Source organism: Drosophila takahashii, chromosome 2L, assembly GCF_030179915.1.
Source record: "Drosophila takahashii strain IR98-3 E-12201 chromosome 2L, DtakHiC1v2, whole genome shotgun sequence".
Classification (NCBI taxonomy): Eukaryota; Metazoa; Arthropoda; class Insecta; order Diptera; family Drosophilidae; genus Drosophila; species Drosophila takahashii.
In genome coordinates this window covers 14,228,833-14,252,238 of record NC_091678.1, presented here as the reverse complement: position 1 = coordinate 14,252,238, position 23,406 = coordinate 14,228,833, and the positions used below count along the sequence as shown (strand labels likewise).

General features: G+C 40.4%; 1 protein-coding gene across 5 annotated transcripts in view; it reads right to left on the bottom strand.

Moving 5' to 3' along the window:
* nAChRalpha6 (nicotinic acetylcholine receptor alpha6) overlaps nt 1-23,406 on the bottom strand; it is a 99,001-nt gene that overhangs the window by 36,651 nt on the left and 38,944 nt on the right. For 3 of the 5 annotated variants that reach the window (XM_044395247.2, XM_044395249.2, XM_070211905.1), the window contains exon 2: nt 2,627-2,766. In XM_044395247.2, coding sequence (XP_044251182.1) covers nt 2,627-2,766 — 140 coding nt within the window. Of the gene's footprint in view, nt 1-2,358; nt 2,404-2,626; nt 2,767-23,406 lie in introns of all 5 variants that reach the window. The other 2 variants (XM_044395253.2, XM_044395252.2) reach the window with 1 other exon arrangement.

Below are 23,406 nucleotides of genomic sequence, written 5' to 3'. Positions count from 1 at the left end.
TAGGTTTGGCTGTTTAGGTTGTTAGTTGTGTTGCGCAATATGCAGATACATTTATATGGCAATATATATATATTTATATATTATATATACGTATAGATATAGATACAAAGAAAACACCGATTTGGAATTTTTGGTTTATCTTTCACTTTTTAAATGCACTTCGTTTAAACAACATGCAAGACACGACTTTAGTTGTTTGTTGCTTGTTTTGTTTTTGTTTTTGGTTGCGTTTTAATTGTAGCTTGTTGCTTTTTACTCAGATATGTATAATCAGAGAACGCTTTATGACATGTACCCAGCAAAAATATATGGTAAATATACGTATATCAAACATAATCCGTAAAGAATACATGTACACTATCTCTCACAGCAGCAGACACAGCAATCACAGTCACAATCGCACACGCACAACGATGGGAATTTAAATGCACGTAAAACATAATTGCAATTGGAATGGGAATGTAAATCGGAATAATTGGGTGGGTGGGTGTTTAACAGTAATAGTCTTGTAAATCATTTTGTCAATCGATTAATGCACTTAATGGAGCATACTAATTTGGGTCACAGGTTATTTTTCCTTCAGCAAAGGAAGGGAAACGAAGCTATGGTATTTCAAACGGATCTAACCGAAGTGAAACTACACCCAAAAAAAAACTTGGTATGAAACGATAATCAATTTGATGTTATGAAATATCGATTTGATATGCCCGAAATAGACCAGTTCGAATTTCGAATGTGTCTTTCTTTCTCCCACTCACATAGCTATTGATAGAGTTTGTATTTAAATATTTGATTTCACAATTTACCTATCAACTAAACGGGTTACTGTGATTACCCATTCCCCAGTGAGAAGCACTGTTTTTTTGAAAAGGGGGATTATTGCGGGCTATCAACGGCAACTGCGACCATCGGACATTGCATCACGGATATAATTTCCCGACTAAGCACATTTATTCACACGGCACGCCGCATGTTTCCGGGGAATAATATATGAAATGTTTTCATTTCACGTTTGCACAATCAGGGAAAAACCAAACGCACAAAAAAATGGCAAAATAATTATAACAAAATCGAAAATATATCCATGTATGTAAATCGCACAAAGCCAAACACGAAATAAAAGCGCCTAAAACTGTTTTCATTAAAGCCAATCAATTGAAAATATGGTTATGTAGTTTTAGTTGGCATCCACTTTTTTTAATAGGGCCGACAATTAGTTAGATTCAAAGGTTGTTGGGAAAAAGAAGTGATTTTTTTCAAAGGGAATTGAATTGAAAATTGACGGGCAATCGTAAATCTGCCTCTGGACATGGATAGCTCGGAGGTGGGCGGTGCTATTAATTCATTTTGAAAAGGGTTTTCCTGCTCTGTCTGCAGCTAGATGGTTTTCGCTTTATGGTTTCGGGTCGAGAGTGACCGAAACGATTGCAACTCGAGTTTCCAGGTGAGGCCGGGCACAAACAGCGCGCAGAAAAAATGGCTGTCGCTTCACAAAAAAATATAAATTTTATTTATGTCCTTTCGGGTCCTTTGTTTTGATTTATTTGTTTATGTTTATGGTATGCCCGGCAATTTCTGCCAATTTAGCAATGCCATTTCGAGCATCCCTTGTCCAGCAGAAGGCTATTTCCCCTCCATCACGTCCGTTTCAAGTAAAATTTGTGTAAATCAAAAGTTTTAGATGTGAGGCGATAAGATTAGCCCAAAAAAGGTTCGCTTCTCGAAAGGACGTACTCGAAATTCGGAATTCTGAATCTACCACAGCTGAAAAATAAATGCCGGGAAAAATAATAGACAGCTCTAACTCATCATCAAAGCATTCTCGGTTATTTATAAACATTATTTCTTTATAAGTGAATTTAATTTGTGCTCTATTTGCATGTGGTATATTTGGTTTTAAAGTTCTCTTAATTGAAATGTGTTTAAACGGTAACCAACAGACGACATTTGCTTATAAAATAAAATGTCAAAAGAACAAACAAAAGAAAAACTGTTCAGGCACTCACACAAACGCACTCACACGCACACACACGCGCAGACATATTGAGACAACACATATGCATACGCAAATATGTATTTATTTATTGATAAAGAAGTCCCCTTGGGGCAATAATTATTGAATGGCAAAAACAAATTCAGAGAAAACGAAATGAAAAAAACATTTGTGGTTTTGGTGGTGGAACAAAGTTACATATATATGAATTTAAAAAAATTGTCGCTTTTAGCCTCGGAAAAACAAAACGGAACCCTCGAAGGAAACGAAAAAATGGAAAATCACGATCGGTCGAAATGAAAAACAAGCCTAAAGAATAAAGTTTTTGATGGTTGACACAAAAACGACGGGTACATGTCACTTACCAAATTTAACCACGCATTTGTGGTCAGAATCTGATTCTTTTCATCCTATAAGAGACGCAATCAATAATTGTTAATTTAAAGCCTGTTCACGTTACATTAGTCTTTTGCATCGAGAATTCAATTCTGTTTTTGGGTTCGATTGGATTCGATTCGATTCGGTAGAACTCATCTGACATTATTCTCGGTTTTTCTTGCTTATTCGATTTGATGCTTTCGAAAATGTTAGAGTTTGGCCTAAAGGATTTGCAGATCCCCGGCGACCACTTACCACGTCGATGATCTGCTGCAGTGTCAGTCCGAATTTGACCTCCAGGGGCTCCGATTCGTTGGCCACCGGTCGCTCCAGTGTGTTGTATGTGGAGAGCAGGTGGTTCAGCAGGCGCTTTTCATGCGGTCCCTGACAGCTTTCTGCAACGAATAGAGCACGGGGAAAAAACAATCAGAGAGGAGGAGTGGAAAACGTGTTGCAATTAAGTGGGGAATGGGGGGATTGGGGGATCATATTTGACGCTGATTTATGGCACTTTCTGCCAAATTAAACTAATAACCGGGCTCACTTATTGGCAGTCGGGCAGAGCGGCTCATTACGGGAAAAGCCATTAAAAAAATGGCATGTACTTTGGCAGCATGATGAGTTTTTGGCCGCCAGTTAATTGGTCGAAATTATTTCGGAACTCTAAATGAAACGAATTTTCGCATTCGCTGTGGCATTGGCCAGAGTGAAAGGGACTTAATGTGCCAGCGAGAGCTACTAAATTGGAGTAGTTAATACTCTGTTATTGGCATTATTATTAATGAGTTAATTTCTTGGATCTCTCTATAAAACTAATGTCAAATTGATTTCATAACTTTCTTAAATAGTTTATTATTTAAAAATACAATTAAAATTTAACAATGCTACTCAGAAAACCAGATTAATTACTAACAACAAGTAAATAAATAAGATGGAAAATGTTATATGCCATGATTATTTTAGGTTATTTTTATTTTAAGTTATTGAAATTCGCAATGCATAAAAAACATAGGGAAAATATTAAAATTAAATATGAAATCCCTTCTATCAAGTTTTTTTTATCAGTGTATTAACTATGCCCCCTGACACTTGACTTTAATTGATTGTAAATAAAATAATGCACATTCAGGATTGTGTGGGCTAGTACCTTGCATTACACTTCCATTCTAGTGCTCTTACATAGTTGCTGCTATGGCCCTCGGAAAATGGCTTTGGCACCCACACAATTTGGCCAGCCTCCTCCGCAATTCTCTGGTTTCGGACTTGCCTAGAGGTGGCAGCCATAAAATGTCATTAAGTGCCACTGGGTCGGAGCTTCTCCACGGCGGACATTCGGACGTGGAATGTAAGGTGGCTGAGGAGGAATAGGACGAACAGGACGAACTGGAGGAAGTGTCCTGGTGCCCTGGTACATTGTGTTAAAACAAACCGTAAAATGGGCAATGGCAAATATTTGAGATGAGCGCAAAAAGTTTTCGTAGAATTTACGAGGACCCGGCTACGGAGTTTCGTATCCCAAGAGCGCTGATAAATTGACAACTCAATTGTGAAACTATTTGCACGCCATTAGGCGAAAGGACAGCAACAAGAGGTGTGACCAGTAGGGCCAGGGGACAAATATTGACAGGCCAGCCGCAAAATTTGAGCCCAACAGTGTGTCAACTCATTCATGAATGCATCGGGTCGCCAGTCACCAGTCTCCAGTTTTCAGTTTTCAGTTTTCAGTTCCCAGTGCTTCGGTGGTTTTTGGCTTGGGTCCAAGCTGCTCGCATTCATGGTGGCAATCGAATCCATGTCGGAATTGCGTTTAAATTATGCAATCGGGACAGGAGCAGAATCACAATCAGAGTCAGAAGCAGCAGGAGGACCAGGAGGAGCAGGCCATGAATTTGGCATGGCTGAGCAACCACTTGGAACTGACCGCCGACCACTGACGAACTGACCAAACCCACAGGCTGTCAAGGTGAGCGATTGTGTTTATTACATGGGCATTAATATGCAAGGCAGAGGCAGTGCAAATGCGAAATGGGTTCGGGTTGCAAGTGTGTGGCAATGAGGTCTTCGGCCCAAAATGCCCTTTGTTCCGGTGACAAGTGACACTAATAAGTAACCTAGCTGCTAACCAAGTGCATTTCACAATATATAAGCGAATATAACAGCCCTCAAAGCTCCCTAAAATATAATAGCATTCGGGAGAGATTAACTTTAAAAGAAAAAATGTTAATAAAATATTGCTTTACTTTTTAAAGATCATCTATAAACTTTTAATAGGTTTATTTTGCAGCAACTTAAAAAATTATATTTTTATACTTTTTTTTAATTATTGCTTGTTAAAAATAAATATTTAATAGGTTTAGGTTTCTTACAAAGCAAGTTAAAAACAAAATGGTTGCAACTTAAGGGCCGTTTTCTCGACATTTTGTTAAATTTAAGTGCTTTAACATTTGACTAAATTACCGAAAATAATTCTAAAGATGGTCCGTTATTAAATATCTCTAATGCGAAGCGATGTTTTAATCCCTGGTCGCAAATATTTTAAATGTAATTGTTAAAGAACTCCAAGCGAAATGCATCAGGGCAAATCAGGCATAATTAAATACGAATTTCGAATTAATTGAATGAAGTATGAGCTCGAACAATTCCTTGAAGGACGTTAGAATTGAGCTGCCATTGTGTGCATACTTCCAGGCGCTTCGGGACTGTTTGCAAGTGTGTGCGTAGGTGAGCGACGCCTTCGCTGTGTGGGTGAGTTACTGCCAACTTATTTGTGCGGTGTGTGTGTTGACCCAGTTTCACTAGCTCGCTGGCTCTCGGGCCTGATCAATTTGGCCTTGAGCGTCGGTTAGAACTTCTCCAGCTGCAGTTGTCCTTGCATTAAGTTGACATTTGATTTCTCCGGCCACCGTTGTTGCCTTTTGCCCCCCTTTTGCACCCCCTTTTGTCTCTGGGGTCGTCGCTTGCATGATTTAAAACTATTTAACTTGGCTGCGTTGTGGGTAGCTTCTGCTTTCTTTTGTTTTGCAACAATTTGGACGCTTCGCATTTGGCACCTTGAATGCTAAGTGTTTTTTTTTTTTGCTCCGATTCCCTTTCAGTTGTTTTTAAAAAATTTACGAGCAGTCCTTTTAGCCTTGGTGCAAATGGTTGGCACACTGAAATTCCTCCTGCGATTGTGTGGGGGTTTTTTCGGTAAATTGTTAATTACAATTGTGATGCATTGTGTGCTCCTTTCCCATTTGGGGCTGGAATTTCTTGTGCGCTGCGCAACTGCGCCACCGTGGCGTATACGTGATTTCTGTGGGTAATTCAACATCAACTGTACCACAGAAGCGTGCCGAGATTGCGATGTGCTATTGTTGTTTCTGTTATGAACAGAGAGCCGAAATGAACTCGTTGAGCAAGTAGACAAACACCAGGGACAAAACAAAAATCAACTTATTCAATGAAAACTTGGGGAGAACTTTGCGCAAATGCTTAGCAATTCAAATGCTGAAAATCCGTAAATTGTTGTTTAAGTCAAGTTGCAGACAGGCTGCTGCCTCTCAACGGCGCTTACCTAAGCAATGCAATTTATTAAACTAACTACTTAGGCATGCGAAAATAAGGCCCCAGAAAAACACATAAAAATAATCTAACACACTCTCCAAGGCGACTCGAGGCGTGGAGAGTGCCAGTGCCAAGAAGTGAACGAGGGCCAAAGGCGGAGGAAGTGGAAGTGGAAGGCAAGAGCTCGGAGAAGTAGCAGCTGGAGAACTCAAGTGGCAACACACACTTCAAGGCCCGACTCGACTTGGCTGCCAAAGAGATACTTTCAGCGCGCCGTTCGAAAGCATCAGAAGCAACAACAACAGCAACACCGAGCAAATCAGGCACAATGGGAGCGGCACTGAGAGAAAAATATATTACCCTCTATATAGTTTATTTACGAAATAGTATCCTTATCCCTATCGAAACAGCTTAGTAGCAGAATTATTTTATTTAGCTTACGGAATATTAGGCAAGGATTAATGAAATCTTTTTTATAATATTCAGTCTAGTAAATATGACATTAAAACTGTTCGATCGTAAATGGTAATTAAATATTCTTGGGTTAAAAAAATTTTGATAATAACAGATTAAGAGGTAAATTAATGGTATTGTTCAGTCAAAGTTATATATTAAAAAAATAAAATTTTAAAAATATTTTAAAATATAAAAAAGCTAATTTTTAAAAGAAGAGAAGAGAAAAATAAGTTTTTTTTTTTTTTTAAAAGTGGGTCAAACAGTGCAGAGTCACTTCTTTTTTTATTAGATTAACTAATGTATAAATTTTAAATATTTATTTAAGTTTTATAAAAATAAAAGATCATTACAAAAATCGTATCTGCATTTAACTGCACACCTCTTTCGATTTCTCCCAGTGCAGCCAGCTTTTTGCGACTAAATTGCAGTGTGTGGGCCGTGCTCGGCCTTTGCATTATGCATGAACCGACACACGGCTCGTTATTATCATTTTGGAACCCGCTGCCTGCTCGGCACTAATTGCAATTAAACAATAATGCAGGCAGCGGGCTTTTCTTACGAATTTTGAACCGAAATTCGCTTAGAAAAATGTGTGTATAACTGGCTTGTAATTATGTATGTCACTCTCTCTTGCTTTTGACGGCAAAAGGCGTTTAATTAAATGTTAATAGCCATGCCCAGCGGGAAGGCAACAGAAACAACAGCAACAGAAACAAAGGGAGGGCAATTAACGGCTCTCGTTGCCATTCGCCGTCTTTGTTTATATGTATTTGCATATCATTAAGCCGGGAAAATGACTGTAAACGCTTTTCCTTTCCCTGCGAGTGCATTACCAACACTCGCCGGCGACATCTGACATCCTGGATGGGATGCCAAGATGCTGGAGTGTTTAATTGCCAACAGAAATTGGCTCACAACGAAGTTTGTCTAGGATAATGAGATCCCTTTTTCACACGAACCCTACATCTCCTTTAATTCCGGACCGAAAAGTAGATCAGATCAACGGAATTTCAATTGTATCTTGGGCATTCATGGCCCACCCCAATGCGTTTTGCGTTTTGTTCTAAGGACCACTTAAGAGCCATAAAAAATCAACACCCAAAGAGCCCAATTTCATTACGCATAACATTTCGACCATCTTCGTTGCCATTTCCACACTCACACAATCGCACACACAAACACGAACATATTAAGACCTATTTCCATTTAGCTCTCAATGAGCTTGATGTGTTTTTCAATTTTTCGGGCATTTCGAGAACGAATCCAACTGGGACGCCCGACTCCACGATTCGCTCTCATATTAAATGCATATCGCAATGCGAATGTGTAAATTTTTGTGGGCCGTCGGGTGGTTTTCTGTGGGCGGTGGGTTGATGATGGGTGGCCAGTTAGTTGGCAAAGGGCGCCGCATCGCCATGCAGCATGTTTGTGTCACGTTCGCGACTTCATTTGAAATTCATGCATAATAAGCAGTCAAGTACAGGCATCCACACACACACAAACCCTCACTCCCATGGCTGTGCATCACGAGGGTCGTCGGGTCGACGAGGGAGTGGGTGGGTAGGCCGAACTCCACTCCGCCTGCTACTCCTGCTCCTCGCACTCCACCCACTCCACCCACTCGCTAGGCGGCTGCTGCATAAACAAGCATCCAATGTCGGAGCTAATTTTATTAAAAAGCATCGCCAGCAGCCAACAGCTAAGCTAAAAGGCAAGCAGTGAGAGCGGAGAGAGTTTTCCAGCACAGTGGATGCACAACAAATTTGGAAATAAAATAAAACCCAACTCAATTTAGATTTTTTGAAAATTTGACAAAACTTGCTTGCTTCTTATAAAGAAGTTTAAATTTAAAGTATATTTTAAATATATAAAAACCTTTATATTCAGTAACTTTAGAAATATTTTCAACAAAAAACTGGCTTACTCTTTTTAAAGAAGTTTAGATGTTTAAATATTTAAATTATTTTAAATTTTACTCAAGCCATCAAACGAAAACTTGCAAATTTTAATAACTGGCACCTTTTTTGTAAGAACTTTTTAATTTAAAATATTTTACAACAATTTATTTTACTAAGAATTTTTTTAAAAAACTCTTTTTGTTTCAAAAATTACGTTAAATTTATTTTTTTAAGATTCCGAGCCACAAAATATTTACTCTGAAAATCCGATGAATTAAATACTTTCAATAAAAACACGTTTTTGATACTACACGCTATTCTAAAGCAGAAAATGCGCTTTTCAAACCATTTGCAGCCGGTTTCATGTCTAAATTTCCTCTTCGACTGGATCGTTGTTGATGTGAAAGCAGTCAGCAAAGTCGGTCACCGAGCGATACGTGTCGCATATCAGGGTCAGCAGCTCATTTTTGCCACAACTTTGACCTCTGACCGCGGCCCTGATCTGTGGGCTGCAGAGTAGTGAAAAATCGTGGCCCGTCATCGCATCCAGTATGTGATGGAAGTCGGCGGTTATGTTGTACTGGTTCCCCGAGCAGACTTTTACGGTGGCCTCGAATCTATCCACCTCGTATTTTCCTCGTTCGGCAATCACACGCATACAGTGTATCTTGCTTTTGTGCCGACTAAGGAAGTTTTTGACCATGGTGCCGACGTAAAGGGGATAGTAGAATAGTTCCTGAATCTCGGGCTCTTCGAAGATATCGCATTTCGCCGTGAATGCGGCCAGGCATAGAGCCCCAAAGACTAGCAGAAATGCGGCTTTCATCGGTTCGGTTGGCAGTCGAACTGAAATGTACCGACTGCAATCGATTGGAAATTCCAGAGATTTCATGGTCCATCAGCCGCGTCGAATGCGATTCTAGACCACTGTAACGGGGGGTTTCTGGCCTATTCGGCCGCAGTTCGGACGGTGGACAACCCGCTGTTATGTAGTGCAGTGTACTGGACCAACCGAACCGACTGAACGCGATGGAGTGGCCGCAGTTGGCCCTCTGCCACTTCCACTTGCCAACAACTCGCCGACAGAACATAAAAATGCAGCTCTCGAGCATAAACAAACATAATGCGTGCCCATCCCATCGCATCCCATGGCATCCCATCCCATCCCCAGTGGGTCTCTCGCAAAATTTATGCGAAACGAAGTTAGGCGAAGCGCTTAGCATTTAGTACACAGGCCTTGTACGGCCTTCTACACCCTCGATTCAGGACCCTCGCATTTTTTCCACTTCGTCTTCCATTTTAATTAGATACATAAATTGTGAGGAGATGCTATGGGGGGCGGCAGGCTGAAAGGTAGGCAGCGTTTTCGAGGGGTTCCTAAATCCCGGAGTTAGTGACTTGTCATCGGCCAAGATCTTTTCCCTTGAAAGGTTTACAATTCAAAAATTACATTTAAAATTAAATTATTTTTCTGAGCGATAGTACCGATGTTGGGCTTAAACCATCGATGTTTCCTAAATTCTAAAACTATCAATAGCATCGAATTGCTATTGATTCTTTCACAAACCATAGTTTACGATTCTATTATTAAATTCCTCATTTCGTTACTCAATGTTTGTCTACTACTTTTGTTTACTCTAACTTTGAAACCAGGGGGAACAGTTACTTTTTCGTAAACAAAAAGTGGTAAATATTAAATTTTTACTTTGACTAACTTTATTCTTTTATTACATGTGCTATTTCAGAGACACATTTTAATTAAATCGTAAATTTGTAAGTATTAAACTAATCCCTGCCCCTTGTGTTAGCAAGTGGCAACCTTGGTCAGCGGCTTAAACCGTCACAATTCCAGGGGTTAGAGCACATTTACGGGGGGCTCTTCAAAGGCAAACAACAGCCGCACGAGCACTTTAAAATTAATCGCACGATTTATGACGCACAATCTAACCACTAATTTATAAGGCTTAGGCCCCAACCAAGTCCACGAAAGCCGGGGAGTACATGCATATATGTACGGTAGATGTGAGAACTGTACTATATGCATGAGTCTACGTACTTCTGCTCCTGCCACAGTCGTCCGCAAAACACTTTGCGCATTTCAAATGAATATTCCAGTTCTCGTCGTGCACGCAGATTTTTCGAAATCGCTCAGATAGACAGGGGAAAATGGTACGGGATGTATGGGGATTTCGGGGACGGGGTCTTTTGTGAATGCGTGGCTAGATTTTGATCGCGGTTTCAGCGTTTGCGGCTCAGTCGCTGGCAAATTCAATTTCAGCACCAAAGCCGCCGACAACGATGATGATGACGATAATGATGAAGCCGGCGACTTGGCCATTAATTCAGCTGCATGGTGACCGCAAAATTTAATATGGAATATAATTTAAATTCGAGTGCCTTTTAACGGGGATTTAATGGGCGGGAATTTACATTATACCACTATAAAATTTTCGCCGACTCTGCCAGCGAAATGTTATTAACAATTGTAACTCCATTGTAAGCCTAATCTGGCTAAGTGCTTCTACTTTTATTAATCGCAAACCGGTTTTCCGGAAATTTTTGATTTACTTTTGTGTTTGCCTCCACTGCTTTCCACGTTCAACTCTTAAATAATTTGGCACGAAGTCTCATTATCGTTTGCCAAAAGGGAAGTCCCTCCCTTAACCCACCGCCCTCGCCTTGGAAAAGCTAGGAAAAGTTATAAATTGCTACATAGTTTTCTGGTGCGCCAAAGTTTTCCCTCTCTTACTCTCGCTTTCTCCGCTTTCACCCTGCCGTTTTATTTGTTTGTGTGTGTGCGTAACAAAATTAAATGTGCGCTAAGTAACGAGATATATGTGTGTGTGTGGGAGAAAAGGAGGGGGTGGGGGATGTGGGAGGCTGTCTAGTCTCAACATTTGGTAGGACAAATTAAAAGCACTGCGAGCTTCCATTTTATGGCCCGGCACCAATGCGACGACGATGCTCTTGAAAAATTATGCATATGTTAGAAGTCAACGAGAAGGTCTATAAATTCACTAAAAAGATGCCAGAAGGAGTCGGTAAATGGGGAAATATATGGTCCTTTGTGTGGGTCTAGGAATGCCAGTAATGCCTGAAATTGATTCCGTTTTAGTTTTGCTACCACGGTTGAATGGCCCCTTAATGTGTAGATATTATAGGGGATACAAAAGTGAGAAACTATTTAAAAATATATCTAAAAAATCCCATTTTTTATTCCGACTCTTCAACATAAAATGCCAAATGCTTTATGGTGAATTAACTAATGGATTAGCATTTGGCTAGCACATTTGATTAAATTTTAATTAATTTTTGGGATTTTTCCAATTGGCTGGTTTAAATTTAGTTTCAACGCCCCCTGCCAAGATTTGTAAACAATTTAGGCGGAAATCTGTTGAATGGGATTCCTTAGAAAGCAAAGCAATACGGGCCAAACCCAATCACATCCAATTGAGCACAATTTGTGCCCCATTCATGTTCAGTTTCACATCCTCATCATCATCATCATCAGAAGGGCCCTCCCATCCCCTTGGCCGTCACTAGGCAACTCATTAACGTTGGACCCACCACGCAAGGCCTTTTAACCCGAATGAAAAGAGAAAGTGCTTGCCTATCGATAGAACAAAGGACTCGTACTTCCACAACCTGTTCGCTTTTTCAGACACAGCTAGAGATTATAATCTGGTACAAATGAGGAAATCCCAGCAAACCGACAGATTAAATTTGTATTCCACTTGTATTCCACAGCGGATGTGACCATGTGTGCAGAATTGAGTTCCCACCCACAGATTATGTGCCTTTTCAGCCCGTGTCCTTCTGTTCTTCTTTCCTTTTTTTTTGGCTTTTGGGTGGGCGTGGTCCTAAGCTAGGTCCTCGAACAGGGGAATCTGATGCGGTGTTAGTTACTCTCGAAAAGAGCCTTCCATTATTAATGGGAAGACAACGCAAATTAAACACACACGCGACGGAGAGCCGGGGAGTCGCTTTTGGGGTCGTAAAGTTGGCATCAAAGATTCATTGATATTGTAGGTCTTTGAACAAGTTTCTCTCCCCCACACAAAACTACGCTAGTGGGTGGTGGGAGGTGGAATTTGTCCGAGTAATTTACGGAAAATGCCTGCCTTTTGGTTGGCCTGGCTTCTCGACTGCCTGGGGCTCGGCAAATGTAATTTTGTGTAAAAATTTTCATGAATGGAATCGCTTTTCCCTCCGAAAAGCAAGCTGTTCGGGGTGTGTGTGTTACAATTGTGTGGCATATTTTTGGAGGTCACTCGAGTGAGTAGCAGTTGGTAGCTTAAAATCCGAGAACTGTTCTCGTTTAGAGAGCGGAAACAGGGAGGCAGGGAGGCAATAGAAATGCAGTTCTGGGTAAATTCCTGTGCGTCATGCTGATGAAAATTTGGCATTTTCATTTACCCCTTACCAGTGATATCCCCTCGCAAAAGAAATAAATTTGCCATAACCTGTAGCCACAAAGGATATGGGGAATACCTCTTGCGGCTGACAGCTTAACGCCTTCAAATCATATTTCATTGGACCCGATCATCTGCACAGCAATCTCCCCAGTCATTTGTCTGCTCATCCAAATTACGAACAGATTCGGGTGGGAAAAGTGAGGTGCATGTGCAGTTTCTGGGCGTCAAATCGCTTTCGCAGTTGTGCAGCTTGATTAATGACGCTGCCACATCGCTTTCAATTGCACTCTCTGCAACGGTGCATGCCACAAATCTGAGATGAATTGCTCGATGGCTTGTTTGGCACTCGTTCGTCACTCGAAATGTCGAAATATCGGGCTGGCTCTTTGGCACTAGCTTCTTAAACTCGAAGGCAACTTGATTTTCCAACGGGGGAAACAAACTATCCGCCACTCGTAATAATATTCCGCATACATTTGCCACTTCCGCCCGTTGAAACTTCATTTGAATTACGATTTCCCCATTGGCAAGTGCCACCTTGCAACTGTGGCACCTTGTAGCGTTGCAACGGCGTTGAAATTGCATATATTTTCTATAAATTATAATGCACAGCAGCAGTGCGAAACTGGGCTAAGAAAATGTTTCGACAAAGTTTGTGCATTTTGTGCCATAAATTTTAGCCTGTCGTTTCGGGGCTAAATGAAATTGCACGGATTTGCAAACAGGCCTCGGCAAAGGTTTGCTCACTTTAATATTTATGAAAACAAAGGGCGTGTCAGCCACGCCCCCCGTGTGTTTGTCATCCATTTATGCATGCTGTGTACCTACATATTTGATGGATGTCAGCGAGCTGGGGATGCCTTAAGTGCCCTTCATCAGGCTTTATGCAGCCAGCCTTTTTATGTGTGTCTCGTTTGCCGGGGGTAATTTCCATGTTACAGAAAATTAACACAAGTAAAAATCGGCAATAAGACCGAGTGGCCATTCGAAGGCGAAACCAACACAGAAACCGAAAAACGGAGCTACAGGCCGTTTGCGTCACCAATAAATGTTCAAATGAGCAAAGTTATTTACAGTTGTTGCCGACGTTGAAGGAGCCGCACAATTGTAGATCGTAAAACAGCTTAAATGATTGCCGGAATTGCCAAAGGGGTGAAAAGGGGGGAAGTCTGTGTTAAGCCCTTTACTGCGTAGGCTGTCCAAAAATTCGTTCGTAAATAAGTGGGCTGAAATTCTATGGAAATTACGAGCTCCCCTTTATGTTATTTAGGGTCGATTCAGCAGTTTGTGGCACTTTGTTTCATGCCAAGCAGAAACAACTCTTTTGGCCGCCCTCTCGCAAAATACGCGATTTCTTTCTGTTTGCTCTCTTTGACGCTCGGCAATTACCGCCAAATGAGTCCGAAAAATAAATTCACATTAATTGTTCGTGTTGTTGTCCTCGTTGTTCGGGCTATTTGTTTTAAACTTTCGCCGCATCCTCCGCGCCAAAGTATTTAATTGCCCGCCCAGGCGGCACTCGGTGCTCCATTCCACTCACCGCAAAGGCAAAAGCTGGGCGGGATTTAAGAGCCGGAATGATGGACTAATGGTTGCCCAGTACCAAGAGGAAGCCAGGCTGGACTTACCGGATTGATGTTGATGGATGGGCCATGAAGGCTTTACATAATCGCATTTTACAACTTTTTAATACCATGCATAACTTTTTATAACAGATAGTTATTTTAAGGGCTTTTGCTGTTTCTATTTATTTATTTTAAATATATATGAGAGTGTAATGTTATTGAGTGCTCTAAAATATTTAAAACATTTTTAAAATATTTCTTATTTATTGCTAACTTTTAAACATAAAGAAAAGAATTTCAAAAATTTAAATTTTGTTAAATCCAAATTTTTTACTGGTAATATGTGATAGTTGTGTTTTTAGAAACCTAATCAAACCCTTTTTCTTGCCATATTTGAAGAGAGACTTATAAAAAATGTTGTAATTATTTTAATACTATGTGTAGGTAATGTTATTGAGTCCTCTAAAATATTTAACACTTTTTTAAAGTTTTTAAAATTATTTTTGTTTTATTCCTAACTTTTGAACTTAAAAAAGGATTTTTATGCATTAAAATTTTACCAAACCTTAATTTTAAAATGGGTATCATCATGATACTATCATATGCTAGTTTATAAGAACCTAACCAAACGCTTTTTAAAGCAATAAATTAAAAGAGACTCATTTAACATTTTGTAATCTATATATTTACTTCCAAGACATTCTCGATCTTTGGCAAACCATTTAAACCAAACCAAGGCGAATTCAGGCTGTGTCCCAGCAATCTCAGTGTCATTCGTAGCCGCCATTCCGTGCTGGGTACCCAAAATGGCAACAGGAACATTTGCGCGGCTTGTTGATTGTCGCGACACATTGCCCAAAAACGTGAGCCGACTGCCAGGCAGGAAACGAGCAAAAGCTGCAAAGGAAACAGGAAACCGAATCGCAGAGGACGACGTTTTTAGGAGGATATGGAGAAGCTGCAGGAGGAGGAGGACTGAGAAGAAGAAGAGAAGCTCTGGCATAGCAGAGTGAATCACAGAGTCCTAGTCCCCGGCGAACGGAGGTGGCTGCATTTAAGTATTTCACTTACAGCTTTTATGGCAATTGGCGTGAAAATTGTAAAATGCATTTTGCTGCCCCATTTTTCGTTTGGTGCTTTTATTTCGTTTGCCACTGCCAGTTGACTAAATTGAGTTTCAATTGCCGACACATGGCCAGGCGGCGCACGTGGGGAATTCTCTCAATTGTTTTCTGTTTTGGGACACACTGGCTGGCTTTGCCATTATTTATGCATGGCCAGCTGCATGGCCCGGGACACGCTCTAAATAATTGAGCAAACAGTGCTTCAGTGCTCTATTCCTGGCCATTTGTTGAATCCTTCTACATTTCGGCCCGATTTCCCGCTTGCCTGGTGTTTGAAATGAGGACAATGACATCGCCTTCAATGTCTACGAACAAAGTCTCTCTGACCACCCGAAAACGAGTGAAACTAAAGCCTAAATCTATTTAATTAATTGCAATGCAAGCGATTCACATTTTCCAGCTGAAAGCTCAGAAAGCCAGACAAATTCCAAGTTAATATCCGTCATTTTATGGACTACCTCAATGGTTTAAGTTTATTATTACGCTCTAGATCGAGGACTCCATTTTTATTATAAAAGCTTTCTCACTGAATTTTTCAATTTTTATTGCCCCTGCATTCGTTTCTGGGAATAATGTAGGGGAGAGTGGGGGAATTTCGTCAGCATTTTTTCAAAACTATTTTTTGTCCATCTTGAGACACGTTATCATATTTCTATTTTTATTGTTGAATGCGGTTAGCACCAAGCTTTAAAATGTGACATTCCCCTATTTTTTTAATTAGCTTGGTGATTTATAAAAAAATAAAATGTAAAACCAATATACTGGGGCAATCTCACCACACAGGGGGGTAAAATCACCACACAACTGGGGAAATTTCGTCACCTGAAAAACCTGCTGCTGGTAGTCTGTTCGTTAGCCAGCTCGTCAAATATAAAAATATGTATTTAAAATAGGTGCGAATTTACCCTTAGCGTAGGGTGGCGAAATTTCCCCAGACCGTACTTTTTTAGAAATAATTATTTTTCTTGCGAAATTAGGCGCGAAGTTAAAAATCACTGACGCAGAAATGCACATTATAGCACTGTGTATTATATAAAAAATCGTGTATCTTATTCCTTTTGAATTGTGGCATACAGAAAAAATTTCGTCGAGAACTAAATGTAGCTTTTGAACTGTTAAAACACATTTAATATTATAGCTTAATTATCTTGGCCTTCTGTGCAAAACAAATGCATTGGTTGTGTCTGGCCGTCTTGAAGGACTAAAACAAAAAAATTATATATTTTTACGACTTATGGATTCCGAGATATTGCAGGTGACGAAATTGCCCCTGTGACGAAATTCCCCCACTCTCCCCTATACAGTCAGGGAAAAAATGTATGAGCATCTTAATCCATTATTTCGATTTTAGTTTTTTAAGTTCAAGTTCAATTCGCTGATTAATTTAAATTCATGGCTTTAAAATCGCTATCAAACATGAGTCACCAGATAATAGAGTTTGACTTATTTGTAGTTTGATTGTAGATTATTCGGCTATTAATTGTTTTTGTTTGTTTTCAACTGTTATCAGGCCCTAAAAAAAATTCCCCGCTACTTTAAAAGAATTTAAATTCCGTAGAAACAAAGAAGCAATTACAATTTTTTTCACTCCTAATAAACACTTTTTTATGTGTAATATTTTAGAAGTTTCTCGATTGCACTTGCTGTGGCTGGAAACGGCATCTGGTTTGGATCCTCTTACGTGACACGCCCAGTTCATAAAGGCCAACGTTGCGTATGCGCATTTTGCCAGCACATGCAGTTTGGCACATTTATGATACGATAGCAAAGCAGAAGAAATAAAACAACGGATGGCCATCAAACAAATGACTGCAAGAAAATGATTAACTCTCCAGAGCATTGCTCGAATAGTGCCCCTCGAATTTTCCTATTTTCCCATTTCCACATTTCCCCGGCACAGACTACCGACACGCACCAGATGGCATTTGGAAAATGGTGGAAATGGGGGTGTGGACTGGACGAACCACGCAACAACTTTTTGCTGTCATTTTGAGTATATTTTTCATTTTTATGACGAAGAGATGAGCATTGTGCACTGGACTGGCCATTCATTCATTCACTCATTCATTTTGGCCAGCGTGCTGAGTTTGTTCCCATCTGGGAGACAGAGATTAATGAGCAGCCCCGCGTTTTGTTAATTTTGACAACTTCTGCGATGACTCCGGCAGCTTGGGAGGCGGAATGTGGGGCGTGGCAGCTAAGCAAAATTTAATTGTCGAATTTCCCCGCCAGTCAGTCCTCATCCCTAAACCCTCCAGCCCCTCATACAGTGGCCGCTCATTATGCTCGACGGCATTCCGCATTTTGCCACTGTTACTGTGGTTCATTAAACTTTTCAGTTTCATTTGTCATCCCAGAGGGCGGGGAATAAAGGACGAAAAGGACTGGCTGGAGCATGCCAACAATTGAAATGTATTTGTCAGATAAAACTTTTGTGATGGCCGCGCTTCTAATTTAGTTGCAGATTACTCAAAGGTGGCAAATGACACAAACTTCAAGCGCCATCAAATCTGTCAAAATGTCAGACGAACGAGTTGCCGCAGGGGATAATTGGGGCAAGCCAAAGCTTTAATGTGCTAATTGTATCGTAAAAGGGTCCTGGATGCCCTGATTTGGCTTGGAAGATGGAAATACTTGGTTTTAACCCTTTTGTTCAAGTCTTTGCTTTGAACTTCTTACCAATTGCCTAAATAGATTGTACATTTTAGAAGAATATAAATGTTTTAAAATAACAAAAACAAAAAAATAATCTTTTTAAACTTGAATTCATTTGAATTCATCTTCCGTTCTCATAAATGATTCACCTCATCTACGTAATTGAAATTCAAATCTGTTATATTTTGATTGTGCCTCAACCAAAAGTTAGACTCATGGACAGGCCTCCGAATTGATTATCAGCAAAAATTAGGCTTTGAACTATTCGGAGGCTTCGCATGCGACCTCTGCCTTATCAGTCGGCTATATAATTGCCGGTTTCTGTTGCAGAAGCATCAGTTTCACAAAATAAATGGAGAGAATAGTGCGAACCTGTTGCCTGCTGCTTTTCCTAAGCTTTGCGGCTGGATCTAGAACAATTAGATCCGACGAATCCGGCGTGAATAAGCGGATCCTGAACTACATAAAACAGCATGTGAATCATAGTGCCGATCCTTGCGAGAACTTCCAGAACTATGCCGGTGGGCATTTTGCAGATGCACACAGTGACGATGGACATTTGTATATGGAAGACCATATTAGGTACCAATACAATGGTAAGCTGCAGACCATCTTCGATCTACTGAAGGATCGAGTTTTCATCGACGAGAATTCAGTGGAGGACAAGGTGTGGCGCTTCTACAACACCTGCCTCACGGCCCCTAGTGACACCCGATCGATAAAGTACTATCTGGAGTTGATTTCCCCCGGTGAGAATCTCACCTGGCCGCAATTCGTACCTCATGGAACCCTGTGGCCCAAGCAAAAGTTCCAGTGGCTGGAGACCGCGGCACACTTGCGACGCTTTGGAGCAAATACTCTCATCAGCTTGAACGTGGAACCCGACTACGATGACAGTGACAAGTTCTCAATATTTGTTAGGCAGCCCTACCTCGAAAGCATGAATGATGTGGCTGCAATCGAGGATCTGTTGACTACTTCCGGAGTAAGGTCAAGCCGGGCTACTCCTCTGGCCAAGAGCATTATCAAATTGAACTCTGATCTTCAGAAATTGAATGAACAAAAAGATACTAACTTCACGGTACTCACCCTTGAAGAAATTCAGAATGGGACCGATATACAACTGGATAAGTACCTGGAGACTCTCATTGGCCACCCATTTGAGTCCGATTTCGAGTTGAGCATGTCGGATGTAAAATATTTCGAGGGTCTAAGTGGGGTCCTTGGAAACTACGACCAAGAAGTGGTGGTCAGCTATATCATGGTTCAATTCTCCCTTTATGTAAAAGGCTTGGATGGACGTGATTCAGAGAGCGATTCCAACAATTGTGTTGCTGCCGTCGCAGTTCAAATGGAGCTGGCCAGCGATCTGCTGTACAAAAATTATTACCTGGGACATGGAAAATTGGAGAAGTACACCGAAGAAGTTGAGCGGATATTTGAGGCGATATCCCGAACTTTTATGGCCAGGTTGGAGGAAAACCGCTTGAACCTGACCGACGACGAACTATCCTATATACAGCAGAAGCTGCTTGCCATGACCGTTAAAGTGGGAAAACTGCCCAACAATGTTAATCATCGCCGCTTTGTCACCAATTTCTACGATGATCTTGAGCTGGATACACATCTCGATTTCGCTGCGGTACAGCTTAATGTTCTGGAGCACCGAACTCGTCGAGTTCTAGGACAATTGAAGGGTCCTGTTCCCAAGGGCAATAGTTTCTACCTTCTCGAGGATGCATTTATTAATCAGGATCCCGGTGCCAAATTCCAGACTATTCATACCTTCATAGTCTTGACCTACGATTTGCTGCAGGAGCCGTTTTTTGTACCTGAAAGTCATGACGTCTTCAAGATGAGCCTTTTAGGATTTTCTTTGGCTCGCACAATGTTATTTTCCTTTTGGCCTGAAACCATTGTATTTGACAGCCTAACCAACTACAAGGAAACGCTAGAAAGTTTCAAAGATAACGAAGGTTATGTCGAAGGATTGGCCTGCCTTAATAGAACTACGCAGTCGAAAAATCTGAAACTCCTATCGAACGATGCATTGGGTCTACAACTGATCTACGATGCCTATTTCGGAGACAAATCCGAGTTCAGCCAGACTCAGCCTGCATTCACCAAGGTGCCGCTGAAGAAGTTGTTCCTGGTCAAGTTCGCTCAGTGGTTTGTGGGTACTGAGGAGAATGTGGATTTCCACGACAACGATCCCGACAATTTGGTTCTTACGGTGGCAGTGGGCAATCTGCCTGCCTTTGGAGAGGTCTTCAACTGCCCAAAGACCTCGCTACTCAATCCACCCGAAAGGTGTGAAATCTGGTAGAAATATTATCTTCTAGATTTTATACAATTTAAATAAAGTAGCAAAATTAAACACTTTAAAAACTTGGAAAAAAAACATTTTAATTATATTTATTTTTCTATTGTCAAATAAATTTACAATATAGCTTTTTATATTAGCTATCCCATCTGCAATCAGAGCAAGTATTTTTTTATTTAATTCGGGGGTCAGATGCTAGCTACTTATGTAGTTATTGTACAATTCTTGAAATTTGCCTAATCAGTTTTTTAAAGTGTTGCTAAGCTGGAACGTAGCTTAATATGGAAAAATATGGAACTTATAATGTTTCATATCAATTTTTCCACAACAAAATGGTATGATTTCATATCAATATGGTACAACACCATACGTTCGGAAATATCATTATACCCGTTAATCGTAGAGTAAAAGGGTATATTGTATTCGTGCAAAAGTATGTAACAGCTAGAAGGAAGCGTTTCCGACCCCATAAAGTATATATATTCTTGATCAGGGTCACTAGCCGAGTCGATCTAGCCATGTCCGTCTGTCCGTCTGTCTGTCCGTCTGTCTGTCTGTCTGTCCGTATGAACGCTGAGATCTCAGAAACTACAAAAGCTAGAAGGTTGAGATTTTCCATACATATTCTTGGGCTTCCTATGCAGCGCAAGTTTAGCGCAAGACGAGCGCCACGCCCCCCTAACGCCCACAATCGCCCACTAACGATTTTAAAATGTGCCTGGCGGTCACACCTTTAAAGATTTCCGAGAAGTATAAATGCAATTTTGTTGTGCATATTTATACTTATCGAAATGTAGAAGACATTTTTTAAATCGGACCATTCATTAAAAAGTTATACGCAATCCAAAAATATATATCCATCTCCCTCGCACTCCCTTTAGCCGAGTGACGGGTATTAGTTAGTCGGGACACGAACCCGACTATAGCGTTCTCTCTTGTTTTGATATGAAAACAGATGACTATTTTTGGTCTTTTTTTTCTGTGCACGTAATTGCAAACAACAATTAATTGTTGTATTTGACCAAAACTAAGACTCATAGGATGGACTACAACAGTGGTATCACCAAAAAATAATCTTTATACTATTTGGAGGTTTGGCAGCGACCTTATCAGTCGGCAACTGATCTACAATACTTATTTCGGACAAAATTCTGAGTTCAGTCAGACTCAGCCCGCATTCACCAAGGTGCCGCTAAAAAAACTGTTTCTGATCGACTTCGCACAGTGGTTTGTGGGCATTGAGAGTGATGTGATTTTCGGCGACAACGACTCCGACCAAATGCGTCTTAGCGAGGCAGTGAAAAATTTACCTGCTTTCGGAGAGGTTTTTAACTGCCCGAAGACCTCGCTACTCAATCCGCCCGAAAAGTGCGAAATCTGGTATATACATCACCCTCATTTCGATAGCTCAAAAAGAAAATTAAGCATTCAAATTGTATATATTATTCTATTGTCAAATAAACTAAACATATTCAATGAAAATTTCCTGTGTAATTAGAACAATTGAACAATTATTCAATTTTGGGATTAAAAATTCCCCGCTAGGTGGCGCTCTGCAATCTCGAAAAGCATTGAGCTGAGTAACGGGTATCTGATAGTCGAGGAAATTAATAATGCTTTATCTCTTTTTCCCATTGTTTTCCCTTAAGTTCCTTTCCTCTTGTATTTGTACTGTAACTATTATTATCTTTCCTGCTGGCGCCGTTTAATTTGTTGTTTCTTTCTGTTCGCACCTCATTACCATGGCAATGCCAATTACAAGAACTGCAACGCGATTCCGAGTACCGATGGTGCGACCGACTACTGAGTACTGATTACTGAGTACCGGAGCTGACAGGAGTATATAGTATCAGCACATTAACTGGTGTATTTCTTAATTAAATTGATTGCCGGTCGCTCGAATCGCTTTAATTCGAGACTTCGAGACCAACACATTTTCTTCCCTTTCTCTAGCTCTTTCAGTTTTCATTACTTGTACGCTTTTATGCATTTTAATTAAAGTTTATTATGCCCACGTCCTCACATCCGATCACAATGGGGAGCTACAGCCGTCACTTCAAGTGGGTTAACTGGTAGTAAAAAAAAGAAGCAAAGGAGAGGAATACCTATTGTCCCGGAAATGCAAAGTTGCCCAGTTCACCACCCCACCGGAAAAACCTCCTGCCTTCGCCCAGCGTGACGAGTGCGAAAAACGCTGCCCAAGTTGAACTTTTGTTAATGAAAATAATGCAATTACTGCTGAAACTACGAGGAAGGATTTTGGGAATGGGATCGGTGGCTGATGCAGCTCATGTATGAACGTGTTTGTGGTTTAACCCCACTCCCACTGACTGCCCTCAGAGGCACCCAAAAAAAAGAAGAAAAAAAAAGGGATAAAAGAAACGAACTTTTCAACTTGTCCGTCTGTCTGTCTATCTTGGCTCAACCGATCCGTTCCCATTCTCTAGAACAGCCCAACGCTGTTTGTTTAATGCAATTAAGCGGTGCGGAAGTAATTCCGCTTGAGCTGCCTGCAGACTGACTGCCAGGATAGTTGGGTTTTTCTTCTTTCAACTGCGGTTTTTAGCGGGCGAAGTGGTCGATTTCCATGAATCATTGCTTAGGAAAATCATTTTATTGCAGGGCAGCACAGAAAAAAATTCTGACTTTAAATGAGACCTAATAAAAATTAAATGATTATTTCTATTTTATCAGAATCTTATCGATACTATCGTAAATTAAAGAAAATAAAAAACGAATTACAAAAACAAAGGAACATTATGAACAAAAATTAATTGAAAATTTATGCTTGTATCATAAAAATGATGGGAAAAAACTATCTAAAGTTTACTGCGATTAAAGTAAAAGAAAATTCAAAACAGGTAAAATAATCTTAGCGATTTTAGATGTTATTTAACCTTCTTCATCTTTGTTTGCCCGTATAATATTTCTCGCATATTGAGTTTTAAGTACATCCTGGCTTCTCCGTCTATATCACTCCCAGAAGAGGTTTAATGGGAAGACGGAAAAAGTTGTTCCTGCGCCCTTTGCAAACAATTTTCCTCCATTTTTTT